General features: G+C 37.0%; 1 protein-coding gene across 1 annotated transcript in view; it reads right to left on the reverse strand.

The window, feature by feature from the left end:
* ci (transcriptional activator cubitus interruptus) overlaps positions 1–17,478 on the reverse strand; it is a 55,138-nt gene that overhangs the window by 2,812 nt on the left and 34,848 nt on the right. The window contains exons 4-11 of the mRNA XM_086903457.1: positions 12,837–13,034; positions 5,801–6,063; positions 2,716–2,970; positions 2,082–2,246; positions 1,837–2,001; positions 1,188–1,610; positions 415–948; positions 75–332 (exon numbers count right to left, since the gene is read on the reverse strand). Coding sequence (XP_086759583.1) covers positions 75–332; positions 415–948; positions 1,188–1,610; positions 1,837–2,001; positions 2,082–2,246; positions 2,716–2,970; positions 5,801–6,063; positions 12,837–13,034 — 2,261 coding nt within the window. The remainder of the gene's footprint in view (positions 1–74; positions 333–414; positions 949–1,187; positions 1,611–1,836; positions 2,002–2,081; positions 2,247–2,715; positions 2,971–5,800; positions 6,064–12,836; positions 13,035–17,478) is intronic.

A 17,478-nucleotide genomic window follows, 5' to 3' on the forward strand; every position in this document is an offset into this window, starting at 1 on the left:
AACAAATTAATAAATAAATTTTAATATCCATGAAAATCGATTGACATAATCTGAGAAAAAGTAAAAAAACATACTTGATTCAAATACTGCATCATTTCATCAGGAATTACCAATTTATTCTCCACCATTTCGCCTTCTCCAACTTCATCCAGAATAACCTCTTGATTAGGATGATGTTCTGGAAGTTGAGCTGATCTTGGCCTAGGTGGTACAGGCGGTGAATTCCTTTGAGTCTGATGACCCCTTGTAGGCTCTGACATACGACGATCACCGGATGGTTGCGTGCAATGACCACTTGGACCGTTCCAATCTCCTGGTATACCCTGGATTCCCTAAATTTATCAGATGTTCAATATTCCACGTTATTAACAGACACTATAATCAACAAAGAAAACGGAATATCTATCTACTAACTTGGAGAGACATATTCTGCGTTTGAACGACAAGATTGCTCGTAGAATAAGGTCCTTGAAGATTGGGTGGATTCATTCTACCAGAAGTGGTGCTCATCTGACTACTCCTTCTTGAAGTTCCAGGACTAATCGGATCATAGAAGCTGCCAGGTCCGGTTTGACCCATTCTAACAGCACTGACCCCGCTAGCTTGGCTGCTTCTTCTGCTACCGAAATCCGTGGACTTCATACTACCGTAATAAGTGCTCACTGTACTGTTGCTGTCCCTTCGTGGCTCGCTCAGTGGTTGTAACCTGAGTTGTAGATCGGATAAGCTCGTTTGACGAGCAGAACCACCACCCTCCATCTTCAGGTCAGTAATCCTCCTGTTCAAATCGCCAATGTTACCCTGAGGACCCATACCACGTGTCCCTCTCATACTGGACACGCTGACAGGCAGGTTTGGCATGCCTTTAGCGTTCAATCTCCCTTTCAAACGATTCCTTGAGGCGGGAGGAGGGGGTTGTTGCTGCTGTTGCGACTCCATTCCTCCAACCTATAAAAATAGATAATATAATTTTTTTTGTTGTAGATGTTAATATTTTATAATGATTTATACGCTTATTTATTTTTCTAAGTACTATATGTTTATAATATAAATTTTTCTGGATATTATTTATTAATTGTTTTTTTAGGATGATTCATTTATTCTTTGAGCGAGAGTAGTTGTCATGTTTCAATATTTTACATCGATAATGTGTACATAAATCAAATGTCTTATCGTATGAAACCTACCATGGCACGAAGAGCAACTGGCAGATCGGCAATGTCCAAGTCATCAGGTTCCTCGTTCCAAGGTTCCTCGGCCAGTGCCACGCCATCGCCAGTTAATGTACCTACACCAGCAACTTCGTCGTTGCAGCCACCAACCAATGGGCTACCTTGCTGTTGCATCATGCTAGGTGGACTGTTAGCTTCGCTTTCAGATTTTACGCTAGGGCTAGACAAACTAGGCGTCTTCGGATGAAGATCCTCGCTTCTGCTAGGACTGTGACCGCCTGCGCCTGCTTCGTCACTTCCTCCACCATCTCCACCGCCTCCTTTGTGCTTTTTATTTGCGTAGAATTCTGCACCATGTACAGTCTTTACGTGTTTCCTCAGGGATGATGGATCGGTATACCTCTTCGTGCAGCCTGGAGCTTTACAGACATACGGTTTCTGCAAATCATGTTTAAATATAATTAATATTGATGTTTCAGGAATGTTAAGCCTTTCGATTATACTATGATCACACTAAAACAACTATTCAAAGAATGAAGTTATATGAAGTTCATTTTTATCAGAAACTAATTATGGAATTATAGATAAATTACATTCTATAATTATAAAAAAATCTTTTCATTATTGATTTAGACTTAATTTTTTATATTTAATAATTATGCACCTCGTTGGAATGAGTTCTATTTTGATGTTTCGCACGATCGCTGGCGTTACTAAACGCTTTGCTGCAACCAGGATATTCACAAGTGTACGGTTTTTCTCCAGTATGGGATCTGAGATGCGTCTTCAGATTTTCCAAACGCGAATACGCCTTGAAACATCCCTCGAACTGCAATTTTAAAATTTATAATAATATCGATATTAAACTCGTGCATTACAGATTTTAAGTTTAAAGTTTAATGTACTCACTGTACACTTATGAGGTTTTTCTCCGGTGTGCCTTCTCATGTGCACAACCAACATGTATTGTGCCTTGAATGGTTTTTCTTCTCTTGAGCACTCCTCCCAGCCACAGACGAAACTCTTTTTGTTTGCATGTATGTGATCATTGTTAATGTGCTTCACTAGATCATCCTATAAATAAATACAATCATGTTTTTTAGATTTCACAATACTTACAATAAGTTATAATATAATTTAATTTCGATTCACAGAATGTTAGTTTTATTTAAATACGTATAAAATATCTCTAAGAAGGAATGTTTTTACAAAAATTGTTTAATCGATGCATCGATGTTTCTATAAAAAAAAGTACTATATTTTGTTGTTGATAAAATATTTACAAGAATCGCTTAAAATATTTAATTTCTTATTTTGAAATTAATAATATTTAGCATTCCAACTATGTATTCAGTTTGTATCTAATATTTGTTTCTATTATTTTGAATTTTTGCAAACAAATGTAATTTTCAAAAATACACGTGAATTATGAATGGATATTAAAAATAATTCAATATAAATCAGTACGAATAAAAATTACGATTCGGATTAAAAATGATTGTGAAATTAATTAAAGAAGGATGTAAAAGTTTCAAGTTCTAACCTGGGTTGGAAATTCAAGACCACAATCTCTCCAGTGACAATTCGTTTCGATAAAGTCACCCGGCTCGTCTCGGAGATCTTCGCTGGGGCTGAGCCCTTGGGGATGAGTCGGTGGCGCAGTGGTCGTCGTGGCATTCGTCGTGGTCGTCGCAGGTTCCCTTTTCACCTTGGTCGAAGCTCTCCTCGAAGATGTATCCGCCTCGGCCGTCACCGACCTGGTCGTCGATTCCGACGCTTTTCTGCACGATTCAGCGCTCTGCAATCGCGATAATAACAGGTGATTACCAATCCCTCTTTTCCATTATCCACTTTCAGAAATCGACCAATTCCGTTTCTACGTGATGATAGATGGATACATGGAAAAATCGTGCCAAGAATTCGGTAAGAATTCATCAATCGAAGAATGAAGGGAACACGATTTAAAAATGTAGAAAATCTAAGCAACAACACATTGTTCCTATCATATCGATATTTTTAATCGAATATTTTTCACCATTTTAATGCAATTTCACAAGTATCAAATTTAATTTAAAATATATAATTCCATCTTAACTGATCTAATTTTCGTTAAACACACGATTCTCACTTTCAACACGACATTACACGCCAATGTTAAACCGAGTAAAATTCACCGTAATTTCTCGGGTTTAAAAAAGATTAATCACGTCTATCAAGGCCCAATTCGCACCGTGCGAGCAATCACGATCGGTAGCCACGTAGAACCGATGCTAATTCGATCGCCCGAGGAATTCAGAAGGTAGGTATCCGGCGATCTTTGACACTAGAGCAACGATTTTCTGAAACAAACACCGGCTTTCAAGAGATACCGGTGCTGGAAGCGCCTCGTGACACACGATCTGCACGCGATCTCGCAATTATCGCGTACCAACATTGCCGATCGATCGATTCGCTGTAAACCGGTGGTTGCGCCTCTGCGTTATAATACAGACGTAGTTTTGAATATCTCCGCACACGTTGCGGTTTGTATCTCGCGTTAAATTGGAAAGGGTGGTAGTTTGAGGATTCAATAATGCAAAGAGGGTGTAATTTGAATTGGGGTGAAAGAAGCTTCGTGTTTGAAACGATATAAAAGAATTTTGGGAAAATATTGTTAGAACGTTGTTAATTGTGTGTTTGAAAAGTTATTAGAATTTTAATATCTTGATTGATTAATTAATGATATTCCTCTCTACTTTTTCGTTATAATTTTTGCCTATTTTAAAGCAAACTTAAAATTTTTAAGTTGGATTATGCATTATGAAACATAATAAAATATAAATCGTATGAATCTAATAAATAAGTCTCGAAATAGATGTTATAATTTAAAAGTTGATTTCTAATTTTTATTGCTATGCGTTGATGTTCTGACCATGGCTATCGAATTCTGGCAAGTTTTTTCAATTTGACAATCGGCAACATCAAGATTAAGAAAGACTGGGATGAAAGTAGTTTCAAGGTTAGGAAAGATATTAGGCAAGCCTTTCCGGGAGAAAACTTTTAGCACTTTCTGGCAGCCCAAGGAAGATATACTAGAACGTAGATAGAGATCATTAACACTTTCAAGAAACTACGCCGCCGTTGCTGTATTGCTTGTGTGTCGAGAAACGCGTGAATGCTTTACTGGAATTTCCTTCAATTAAGTTGTCCAATCGAGAAATTTATCGCATCCACATCGATGAATACAATAAAACATATGTGCTTATAGTAAACAGTAGCAGCAATAGCTCGTGTTAAACCAACAGTCTTTCATCTATATACAAGATAAGAAACTCAGAGATTCGATGTGTAGAGATTAAAGTGAGAAAATAGAAAGAATAAAGGCAATAAATATTCTAAAATTTTAATTTTGATATCGTTTCAATAAATAATCTAAAAGGATTCAATATCATTCAAGAAGAGCAGTGTCGATAGAAAAGAATATTTATCTAATATTCTATATAACAATTTTTTTAATTACTTATCAAAACTCTTCAATATTTATATTTTTCAATATATCCAAATTCAATATTCGAGATTGAGAACTAATTATCCTCTTGATTTTATTCGTTCAAAATAAAAGATGAATACACATATTGAAAAATTTCTTCTTCTTGCCATAATACTGCGAATACAAAATAGATTTATTTTCAAATCAACACCAACGGCATAAAGATGTCGCGAAACGAGGATTCACGTTTCTGAAAGTGGCGTTTCCAGGCCATCCATCAGACTTCCACAAGGGGGGAAGAGGGTCTCGATTACGAGGCGCCTATAAATCCATCGATCACCTCTCCGTGTGGGAACACGGAGCGTGCACGATAGTCGCGGAGAAACGCGAGTCGATGCGATCAGCTCCGTGCAAGTTTACAGCGTGCGGACACGCGGCGTGTCGTGTAGAAAATGAAAACGCCGCCACGGATGTAAATAAATCAGAGCAAACAGGAGAAACAGAATGCCGGCTAGAAATCGTGGAGGCCGCCATAATGGAACGGAGAGGCTAACAAAGAGCCCTGTGATACGCGAAGACCGCGATTAACGAGAAGAGGAGAACCCTAGGAGTGGAGAGAGAGAGAGAGAGAGAGAGGTTGGGAAGGGGAAGAGGAGGAGGAGGAAGATAAAGGATGGTCAGGTGGACGGGGGTGGAATCTGGCGAAATAATGTGCGCGAGATTGCTTGTAACCCGAGGACCATGCGAGGGTAACCCAATCTTTTTCTCCTTCTCCCCCTTCGCTCCCTCCCTTGCGTGCCGCGAGGATGAAGCTGAGAAGTCCCTTCCCTTCACTTGGACACATTCAGAGATTCTCTCAAGGAAGAAGTCGAAACAGTCGATCGATTGTTTTATGGGAATTGTTTTTTGTTTAGGAACAATTGAACAGACACAATTGTGCTGCTTGATAGTGACCTGGCAATTGCATGCACGAGATATTGGATCGTTAAGGAATTTAATTTGAATAAAAATAGTAATTAATTACCAACAGTTATTCATCTTTTATTTCCAATTATTATATTATAGATTTTTAAAATGACGATTTAAAACGACTCGTATTTCTTAAACGGGTGCACAATCGGAGGCTAGTAGTTGAAAATCTTTGAAACTCTTTTCTTACCTCAGTTTTGGGCGGCAATCCTCCCCCGTGAGGTCCAAGGGTTGCCGAGGCTGTAGAGTGGGGTGGCACGCCCGGGTACAATTGCGGCGACAATCCATGGGCATGAGGGTGTGGGTGGGGTGGTGGCGGGGGCGGTGCAGGGGGCTGCAGGGGATGGGCATGGGGTAGAAGCGCTGCGGCCGCCGCGCTCCTCAAAAGGTGCGCCTGAAGTTGTTGCAAATGTGGCGCCATCCCTGGATGCATTCCCAAAGCTGGGCTCATTGCTGGAGCAGAAAAATAATTTGGAAAATTAATAATTAATGTTCAGAATGAGTTCTGAACATTTAGATGAACAATTTAGAGTGAAAGGAATGTTTAATGTTTACGATATCGGATCACAACGATAAACCCCATCCAGCTTAACAACATGAAGAAACACGAATAATCCTTCTGACGACTTAACTCGTCACCTCCAATTAACATCTCGAATAAAAGGCAACAACCGACTCGTGTATCTTATCGTATCAAACGTTGTATCATACGTTTCCTCCCATGCCCTGAGCGCGCTTTCACGATAATTAATTACGAGGAAATCAAGCTGACCGTTGCAGAAAGCCGAAAGCCGATACCGTTACAACGCCGGCAGGAGAGAAGAGAGGAGGGGAGGAAGTTAACATGGAATTATTCGTGCGAACAGCGCCGATTTCACGAGCCGATATATACGCATGCATCCAATCCTTGTGTATATCCCCGGCTGGAACGTTAGGTTTAACAATTAACGCGAATCTCGAGGGATAGATAATCGATAGAGATCGAAATCGCGTCCATTCTGTTGATAGTCGGGACACGCCACGCCGGACTTCCGGCACGTAGGCCGAAGCTTGCATTTCAATGCTGCGAGCCACTCTTACGAAACCATAAGGCTGTGTACGTGTGGGCCGTGTTACCCGCGTTCCTCGTCCTTCCTTCTCCCCCACACGGAAAATGACAGGACACGACACGCGGCTCGATAAACGTGTACTTTTATTGAGAGACATTTATATAAAACGCCGGGTGTGGACGTCGCGTACCGATGGAATTAATATTATCCTTTCTCGTTACGGGGATTCGCGGTATGATGAAGTTCGTCGTTGTCGGTGCAGATGGGACGTATTTAGCTTTTGCGATTTTGGGATAGGGCGCGTTAACAAAATATTGATATCTTGGTAAGTGCAATTGAAGTTTCGTGTGATGGATTACGTTCTCGAAAAATATAAAAATTGGTTATCAATTATCACAATAGATTGTACATTTGTATGAGGATAAGAAATATAAAAATTTAATTATGAGAACATTCGTTTCATAACGATTTTATAATTCGATGCTTTTTCTTTTATTTCGCAATCGCTAGTAGTAAAAATGTTGCGTTTCTGGCTTCAAGTAGTTTATTTGATCCTTCTAACTTTTACTTGCGCGTTTCATAATTTTCGTATTAAGCATATATAATAAAATCGATATATAGTTCGTTCTTGTGCGTTGCGTAATCGGATTTTACGTCGATGACCTGAATTACATGTCCGATGTTGTCGAATTTTAAAGCTGCATAATTGAATAGAGTGGCGATTTAAACGATGAAATATTAAGGATACGATACACGGTTCGGTTCGCTCAATTGCCACTGGCTAAATTAGCGTTGTCGTTCGATATGGCGATGTCGGTACGTTACGTGACAAGCCTGAGGATCATGCTTCCTTCTAATCCTTTCGATTGGCAGGCTCCATATCGTTGTTCTATAAATTAGATCTTCCAATATTTACATAAGATCAACAGAATTTACATGTGTCGAACAGAAGGTATTTTCGATATTAAATCGTGATCGAAATTTTTCATTAAATTTTGATCCATTATGAGAAAATAAAGTAATTTATAAAATGGTTCATCTTAGTAAGTTCAATTACGTTCACAAAATAATTTTATACGAATTTTATAATTGTTATATCTCATTTTGAAAATTAGACTGAATTAATTTATTATATATTATTCGTGTTACTATAATATTTATCGATAAGACAAATGTAATGAATTTTATACGTAGGATTGGCAAATTTCTAAAAATTATGAAACAGAATAAATTTTAGATAGAAAGAAGAATACGAAACAAATTTTGCAGTTAATATATGATAATTTCTCTTTCATAATCGAAATGAAAGGAACAGAAGCAAATAACGTAAATTAATCGAAAAAAAGAAAACACAGACGATCAGAAAATCGTTATTTGTGTCGATGCCTCCAACGACAATGCAACGTGAATCGTAAATTTTCCAACGCATTCCCATTCAACGACATCGGGATTCGCGTTTCATGAAATTTTTTTCACACGATCATCGCACAGTGAAAGAGCCATCGGTGATTAAGCGATTATCGTTCGGTGTACGAGTAGACAACCGGTTACCATTACGTTTCACCATCAATTCGATAAAATTATAGTGTTTTTAAATAAAGCATCGTAGGCGTGCGTTCCTTCGGTTTTATGCCCGTCAATGCACCCCAAGATGCATACAATTCGACGAGCATTTTACAGTCTCACGCGTAAAACGTGATTCTTTTTGAACGAGACATAAACTTGGCATACGAAATATCAGAAGAAATTGTTTTTCTATTTGATCTATAATCTTGCAATTTTTCGATTTGAAATTGTCGAAGCAAGAAGGAAAAGAAATGAATTCTTTTCGTTATTTCGATTTTTTGCTGATTCGAGAAATGTTTATTTTTCAAATGATATTTATTCTAATTTTCTTCTAAGTTTTTAATAACGTTGGTGTTTTTTTCTGTAAATATTATCTCTTGCGCAATAATTTCGCGAATTAATGATATTATAAAGAATTTACAAGTTATAAATTGTAGACTTTCTTTTCACTTATAATTACACGTCCGATGAAATAAATGACTTGATAATTTTTTCACTAAGTAATTATTTAAATGATTTTATATATATGTATTTTGCAAATAAATCAAAGTCAGTTTGATCAATAGAATAATAAAAATCTCAGAAAGATGAAGGAAAGTAATTAATCATTCTTATTACGACACTTTCAAAATCAAAATCAAAAAATTTGAAAAAAAAATTTTAGAATATTCACCAAAATCTCTATCATACAATAACTCGTTCAATGAGATATTTAAAAATCGTATCAACAAGAATTTCTTCCAAGAGATTCAAATATAAAATTTTACTGCAAATATAAATTCTCACGAAGAATTAAATAAATATAACAAACTTTACAATTTATATACAATGCGTGTAAAATCAAGTCATTTTTTATAAAATCATAAAAATTTCAAAATACAATCAGGGAATAATCGGGACATTTGTTTTTCCAAAACAAAAAATCTACATTCACAAATTTCTAAGATCCGCATATCCGTTATCGATTTATTTATTGACGATTAATTTACGATGCAAAGAAATATATTAAATTCCTGTTTCATTCTCGTGCTCGACGGCCGTTTACAATCTTTGGGAGACCCGTAGCGTAATGATACGTTTAACTCGATAATCGCACAGTTTCTCAGGAAATGGCCACCGGTCATCGTTTCTTGAAACTATGAATCCTCTGAAAGCCTCGTTCGATTAATGTCATCGAGTTGGGAAACGTCCACCAATGCTCATCATCGTTTTATAACGAGCCACCGATAATCGTTAAGAGTCCGTGTTCACGCAACGTGCTCGCTTTTATGAAGAACCGCCTAGAAACGTAGACAATCATGGGCGTGACCGATCGCCTAAGCACGCACGTTGTGGCACCGTTGCATCGACGATTGACTGTTAATTGGTAACGCTATCCCGTGTAGAATAGATTTTCAAACGCTCGAATGCATTTTATATCCGACAATATATTTTGCAAAATCGAAAAATCGTGGTAATTATTGCGATGGCGAAATTTGTTTCAAACGATAATTTGAAAATAATAGGTTAGGTTACTTTATAATTTATTATTTCATAATAAAGTATTTCAATTGAGATTAGGTTAAAGCACTTCAGATAATGATGATTTGAGCAGGAATCTGGACAAAAATTAAATAATAATTTTAATAATAATGATTTTTAATAATGATTTTTATTACTATTTTTAATAATCTGGTATAATAAATACTTCAATCGAGGATACTTTCTTTATTCCAGCAATTCGAGGTAAGGATAATAACGTGATTATTTTAGGAAATAACGTTTATTTCCTAATGAAAAATTCGTTGTTAAAATAACTTTTAGAATATATATTGAGTGATATTAGTAATAATATAACAATAGTAATAAGCGTGTAATAGTATTGATCAAAAGCGATAATAACATAAATAAGAAAGTAATTATTTTTATCGAAATTAGGTAATAAATAATTTATTTCGTGAAATGTTAAATAAATCATTTAATTGCAAATATATTTTTGTATGAAATGCTTCATGAAATATTCGTGTCGTTTGAAAAATAAATTATTTCTAAAATAATTTTAAAAACTAATTTTAAAATAATGTAATGTGAAAACTCCTTAATATTTACGATGGATTAAGTGTTTGTGAAAGTACAAGAATTATTGAACAAGTATTTGCAAGCAGCAATAAATATTTTAACATGGACATCAAACTGACATATTATATTTATAAATTTTAGAATAATAAATATATTATAAAATTATAATTATTTAACTATATTTTACGTTATATATATATATATCTTTAATAGTAAAAGAATCTTTAAAAAAATCTATTAATTTAAGAGAATCTTTTTTATTTATAATAAATTACATAGTACAACTTTTCAAGCAATAAAAAAATTTTCTCTTCATTATTATTACACATAAATATAATCTAAAGAATAGAATCATTTATATATTTATAAATTCGAAATTAAAATACGCTTTATCAAAAACAAATATAATACAATAAAAATTTGAACATAATGATTGGTGCTACAAAGAGGCAAGATGATTCAATATAATTCAATTTTTTTCCAAGCACAAGATCATTTTACAAGAAAATAAATATAAAAATAAATATATGCATACACGCTGTATAAATATTTTTTCGTCTAATTAGAAAAAAGAGAACAATTTAATATCAATCAAATCAACCCTCGACGAAAACAACCCTCAATCAAAAGGTTGAAACGCAGATCTGGGATTATGCGAAAAAAGTTCCCCAGCAAAAGGCAAATTCCACGAATTCTTACGTTCCTCGCGACTCAACGCGTTTATAAACGCGCCTTTTCTCTCCGCGAAGAACCTCCTCTCTGAAAGAATGCCACTAAGAAAAAAGGAAAAGGACCCGCCGATCGGTAGCGCGCGATGGCGTATTTCAACGACAGCGACAGCGCCCTACGAGGCCGTCCTGGTACGACGCCAGCCTGACAAACGACGCGCGTCGCTTGAATTTTAATCCGTTAATTACTTCATTTAATCGCAAATTACCGGCTGCCCTGGACTCGCGAGCAAGGAAGTCCGGGCCCCGATTTGTGGGACGGTTCCTCGTGCACCCGGCCGCATAATGGCTTCATGCGCACCGCCACCTTAATTCGATGCCCCTTCGATTCCCCCCCTCTGCACGCCCTTAAACGTCAGGACCTGATCCTTGCGAGGACGAGGCCCTCCTCAATGCAAACCACCAATGACTTTATTCGTTTCGTATAGGTAATTATGGTAATTCGGGCCGACCAGGGGCCCGGTTTTCCTGAGAAACCGACGATTCAACGTTTTACGACGAATGTTATATCGCTCCACGCGATGAGTAAATGATGTGCACCCGGCAATAATGCTTTCGTGATATTATAAGGTGATTCGTGAGAATCGTTATCATCGTTCGAAGGAACGTACGTGTATCGAGGTAGCGAGAGGTATTGGTAATTTTGAGGTTAGGTGTTTGGGAAGATTTTGTAGCTCGTTTAAAAAAATTCGGATAAACAAAATGTTCTCTCGAAACGAAATATTTGTAATGGTTGATAGTTATATAATAGTGTGGTGTTAAGTGTTAATTAATGCAAGTAGTGAGATATTGGTAATTTTGAGGTTAGGAATTGGAAAATATTTCTTAACTTGTTTAAAATTTAAGCTCGATACTAATAATTATTTTTTTTATCAATTTTTATCGTCCATAATTTACATGTCCAGAATAGGAATTTTTGTATTATCGTTAAAATCAAGATTTTTTTAATTATACATGTGATTGATCTTACCGATTTTAAATTCTACCATGTACGTATATCATCTTCGCAAGAGTGAAAAAAAGAAATTCATCCCCGATTAACCATTTTCAAATTAGAAGCCGAATTCAGAACGACGAAATACTAAATTTTCAAGTTTTACCGCCGACGATGACTGGCAAACGGGACCCCAGCGCGCACAAAAGTTGTGCTCGAAAGCTCCATATCTCCGTGACGTTGGCAATAACTCGGAAAATACGGTTGTCACGCGGTAGTCGCGCATTAACAACCGAGCGCTGCCCGGCTACACGTGTAATTACAAGCGTATAATTCACGTGTCGCGTACATACCCCTCGCGAAACGTTTATAGCCGCGGCGATCGGCGACGATGAACCAGCGCCAGTAATTACGGGCGATCAATCAACGTTCACCGTGGTGAAAATACCGCCGAGTAAACACTCGGTGACTTACGTTTTCGGGGCCCGTTACGTCTGCGCGGGTGATCTCTTAATTGCGCCTTTCCCCGCCCCCTTGCGATTCACCCGTGTTATTTATCCTACCTCTAACCTAACCCCCCCTCCTCTCTTTTTCTTCTCGTCCAGAGTGGTGAATAATTAGGCACAGGTGTTTTCACGCGGATCCAAAATTTACAACCGAGAAATGAGTAATCGAGGCGAGCAACTGGTAATAATTATTCACAATTGCACCGCGTTAAGTTCAACTTGTGTTGGGCTCGAACATATATATATATACACATCGTTCGATACCGATTCTCTTCGCTCGTTTCGAGTCAACGTTTAATTAATTACGCGGTAAATCTTGTCGGGATATAATTCAATACGTAAAGACAGGTTGGGTAATAATGATACTGTGTAAACGGTCGCTTACCGGCGGAAAGATGGCCGTAACTGCCGCTCGCGCTGCTGCTCCGGGAACCGTTCACGATGGAGGCCAAACTGTTTGGACTGAATCGGATCATGCTGTCGATGTCGAAACGATCCGAGTATGGAGAGCTGCTTAGCGCCCGTTTCCGGCTCGCCCTGATCGCGGACGCTCTTGGACTTCCTAGCCTCGACGATGCTGACACTGAAAATTAAGGTTATAGGTTACGAATTAGAATTGGATCGAGTGAGTAGTTTCGAATTTATTTGGGATTTGCCGTTTTGTTTAAAAAATTTATTTATTGCGAAGGAATATTGTAGAGAGACTGATGAATTATTGTATATTTCAAATTTTGAAACTTTGGTTAAATGAAAATTAATGATAATGAAAATATAGATTTTATTAAGATGTAATTTGGAATAAAAGTGATTTTCAGTGTTAGCTTTTAAAATTTTTGCAACGTATAATCAATTGATTATTTCTCAAAATCTTTGTTAAATGCGAAAATAATCTATCTTTACTTTATGTTCTTGGAATGTTTGTTTAATGTTGATTTATGAAATTATAAAATTAAATAAATAGATTAAATGATTTAACAATGATTGAATACTTGCTGAACATTTTTTAGAAATTAACGTTTTATTTTCGCAAATTAAGTTAGAAATATTAAAATATTATAGCTTTACAAACATCAACGTTAATAGAGTTTTTTTAGATAACTCGATATCTCAAATTATCAACAATATTCTTTTAGCGTCTTAGGAATATAGTTAGATAATTCTATAAATTAAATTTTGCAAGCTTTTGATGAATCATTCGCTTATAACAATATTACATTTTTTGAAAAATATCTTTGATGATATCTTTGAGAGAATTTTATGAATCTATTTGTAAATGAATGAAAGATATTCAACATTATTACGACGAAAAAGACGAATCCTGAACATATCCGAAAATATAATAATCACAACTGAATCGAAACTGATACGAATCATTCGAGATTAACGAATCCAACGTAAAAATTAAAAGCTCGTTTATAATACGTAAAAAATAAAAATAAATATATAGAAGCAAAAGAATGCAGCGAATATTTTACGCGACCATCATATTCAGGATGATCGCCGGGCATTAAAATCTCCGAGGAGACTTGCTCTCCCCGCAATTTCTCGCTTTCTCAACAGCGAGAGATAAATATGGAGATGAAAAAAAAAAAAAAAATCGAGCAACGTTGAAATATCGATATAAGAAGGGATCGAGGGATCGATTCGTAACGCGGATTCACCGTATACGAATTTCCATGCGGAGACGTTGCAAAACCAGTTCAATTAAGCGCTACGAATTCTTGCGGCTCGTACTACCTCGGAGGAATATTCACCGGCGTGGATTTTAAAAGTCTTTCGGTGCGCGCGCTCGTAACCAGGTAGATATCCAGAACTGAGCAGAGAAGGTGAAGGAGCAAGAGAAGTCGGAGGAAGGATGAAAGAGGAGGGGAGCAGAGGGAGAAGGAAAGCCTGATTCTGCGGCCAGAACGTTTTAGCGGCGATTTGCCTGCGACCGCAGGCCAACGACGTAATATACAAACCACTTTCTTAAGCTCGTGGTGGCGGCTCGCTTGTGCAGGCCATCGTTTGGTTATATGGTGGCGGTTCTTCTTCCTTCTTTCTTCCTCCTCCCTCTCCTTTCGATACACCTCTCTTTTTCTCCTTTTTCCAATTTTTATCGGAATTTCTCTTAATTACATCGTTGTTTTATCATCTTTGCGGAGTTGTTCGCAGTTTTCTTAACCTCTTCTTCTCTACCTGATTACGTTTCTTTCATTTTTATTATAGTCTTTCTTTCTATTTTACGTTTTCCTCTTCAAGTTTGTCTTCAAAAACTTCTACGAGCCCTTTTCTTTTCTTTCAATTCCATCATTTTCTCGATTCCTAGTCTGAATTTTCCTTGCTCTCCTACTCTTTCTCTCCGTTTCAACTGCCTCCGCATGTTCCTTCCCGGGCTTCTCTATCTCCTCGTGTCGTCTCGAACAGGCAACGCGATACAGAGAGCGACGAGGAGGCTCGAAGCAGCTCTTTCTTCTCGGTTTCCACTCGGTTGATCGCTCGTTCGCGCACAACTGGTATAAAGTTACTCGCGGTTGGACCCCCCTCGCGCCCTTTTATTCCCTGGCCCGGTTATTAATTCGAGCACTGATCAAATTTACGATGATCAAACGGAGAACGAGGAGAAAGGGGAGGAAGAAAAAAGGAAGGAAGGGGACCTGTCGTGCGGTTTTTCCACATGAACTGAAACGTTTAAGGTTCCTCGTGGCTGGATCGAGGCCGTTCGACCTCCATTACCTGCTCCTTCTTCTTCTTCTTCTTCGTTCGAGACTTCTCCCGTGACGTTGGCGAATTTTGTTCTTGCACCGCACCGGTTAGCCGCTAGGCATTTGCGGTTTTTATTATTTTCAAATTAGAAACTTTGATGGTGTTTATCTTATTTTTGTTGTTAACGATTTGGTTTGTTAAACACATCTTTCTTATTAATTTTCCGCGATTTTAATTCCCATTTATCGAATCATTATTATTTGTAATCGGCTTTTCATTTTTCATTGTATTCGATCGAATACAAGCTAATCTCTAACATGATTTTTACATCTTACGTGGAGAGAATATAAGAGTGTATGTCCAATCGATACGAAATGGAATATAAATTATTTCAATATACTCTAATTGCAAATTAAAGTGAAATCGGAATATAAAGTGAAATCTCGTAGGATATAAAAATTCTTTCCTTAAACAACAATTTCTAGAAATATAAATATTCTGAAAATATGTTCCACGTGATTTATGCCACTACTCGATTCTCAATTCCTCATATGAATAATAATAAAATTTGTTTTATAGTATTATGCTTTTAAATGGCTATTAAATTAAGGAAAAATCTTCGCTAACGTCTAATAATATTTTTACTGTTATTTTTATATCTTTTTGAAACGACGTAAATTTATATCTGTCTATTAAAATATTAATAGACTTCTTTAGTAATAAATTCTTTCGAGCAATAGTCAATACTCTCACCCGATTTCTCTCCGATAATTACTCTTCAATTAATCCATTCCCTCCCGAAGTGGGGAAAAAAAAAATTAATCAATTAATTCCTTTCGAAGAATGGAATAAAAAATATTACCTTTAAAAAATTACATTTACATCGGAACAAATATACACGAAAGAAATCAATTAATAAAATCAAGGATAAATCTTTTCTTTCCCCCGAGGCAACGAATAAACCGATCGCCTTATCTGTTTCAGGGGGTTGTTGGTTAGCGCTCGTCTTTAAGGAACCTGAGGTCTTTAATGAATATGCGAACGATTCCCTCGTCCCGAGACGAACGTCCTCGTGACCCACGACCCTCTGGACTCTACACGTTCCCTACGCTCCACCCCCTTGCTCCTCGGATCCCCTTTCGAGAGACTAACATGGGATTGAGACATGTAAATTGGTGCAATCGGCCACTACGATCGACGCGGCTCGTCCGACTCCGCTTGGCGCACGCTACCACTATACAGCTCGTTTCAAAACGATCGGAATCGTGGGAATTTTAACCAATGTGAAACTTAAATTTAAAATTTAATCAAAATCTATCTCGAGCTTGTTTAACTGTAGGAGAGAAGTTATAGAAATTAGAAAAATTGTTTGTAGTGGAAATGGAATATTTATATTCTGAAAATAATTACGATTCTCATATACTATCCCTATATTTAAAACGATACGTGTCCTCGAATTTTACACAATTATCCATGAAAACGTCAAACATTGTGAAACGAAGTATTCTCATTCTGTTTCGATACTTTATTACTTCGAACACGAACAAATATTGTGTTTCTGAACGTATTATCCCATAGAAATTTTTCAACTTTTTTTCGTTCAGATATTCGAATAAACGGGATCGGTAATTTCGGTAACGAACGACTCGGTAAAAGGGAGCAGAGAGAGACGAAGGGAGAGGGAAACGGAGGAGGAAGAAACGTGAGACAACCTGTAGGGTAGGCGCTAAGGTGTTAATGAGGTCGTGTCGCTCCGAGTCGATTCAATTATGCGGCGGTGGCGACTAACGAGGCCCCGTTTACCCTTTCAGTCGTCTTTTAGCCTCTCGGCCTCTTAACCGGTCGATCTCCTACCTGCTGCTAGCCGCTGCTACACCTACGGCTAGCCGCGGGTACCGTGCATCAGGATCTTTCATTAGATTCACTTGTCGTCCTCGAGCCGGCCGGCGAAAAAGTTTCTCGTTTCGTTCGTCGAATCGGCTCGCTTCGAGAATTTTAACTTAAAACTTAAACTTGTCCTTGACTCTTGTCCTTTGTTACGAGATCTTTTATTTCGTATCGAAGATAAAAGGTGGTGATGTGCGGCTAGTTTTACGTATACACGTATACTTTCTTTTTAATTTCGCTTAAGACAAAGTAAAGTAATAAAGTGGAAGAAAAATAATTTCATTGAACCTATTTGCTTATTATCATCATTTTGTAAATTTATATTTGAATATCTTTAATATATATTTATCTTTATTATTAATTTGGTAAAATGAATTTTAAAGATTCGTATATTACTGTTAAAATGATAAATTTATTTTTTACAGAATTAATAATCTGTTCTTATGTATATTTAA

The sequence above is a fragment of the Apis florea genome, unplaced genomic scaffold (assembly GCF_048593485.1).
Source record: "Apis florea isolate Af1SG1 unplaced genomic scaffold, ASM4859348v1 contig_2291_pilon, whole genome shotgun sequence".
In the NCBI taxonomy this organism is placed as follows: Eukaryota; Metazoa; Arthropoda; class Insecta; order Hymenoptera; family Apidae; genus Apis; species Apis florea.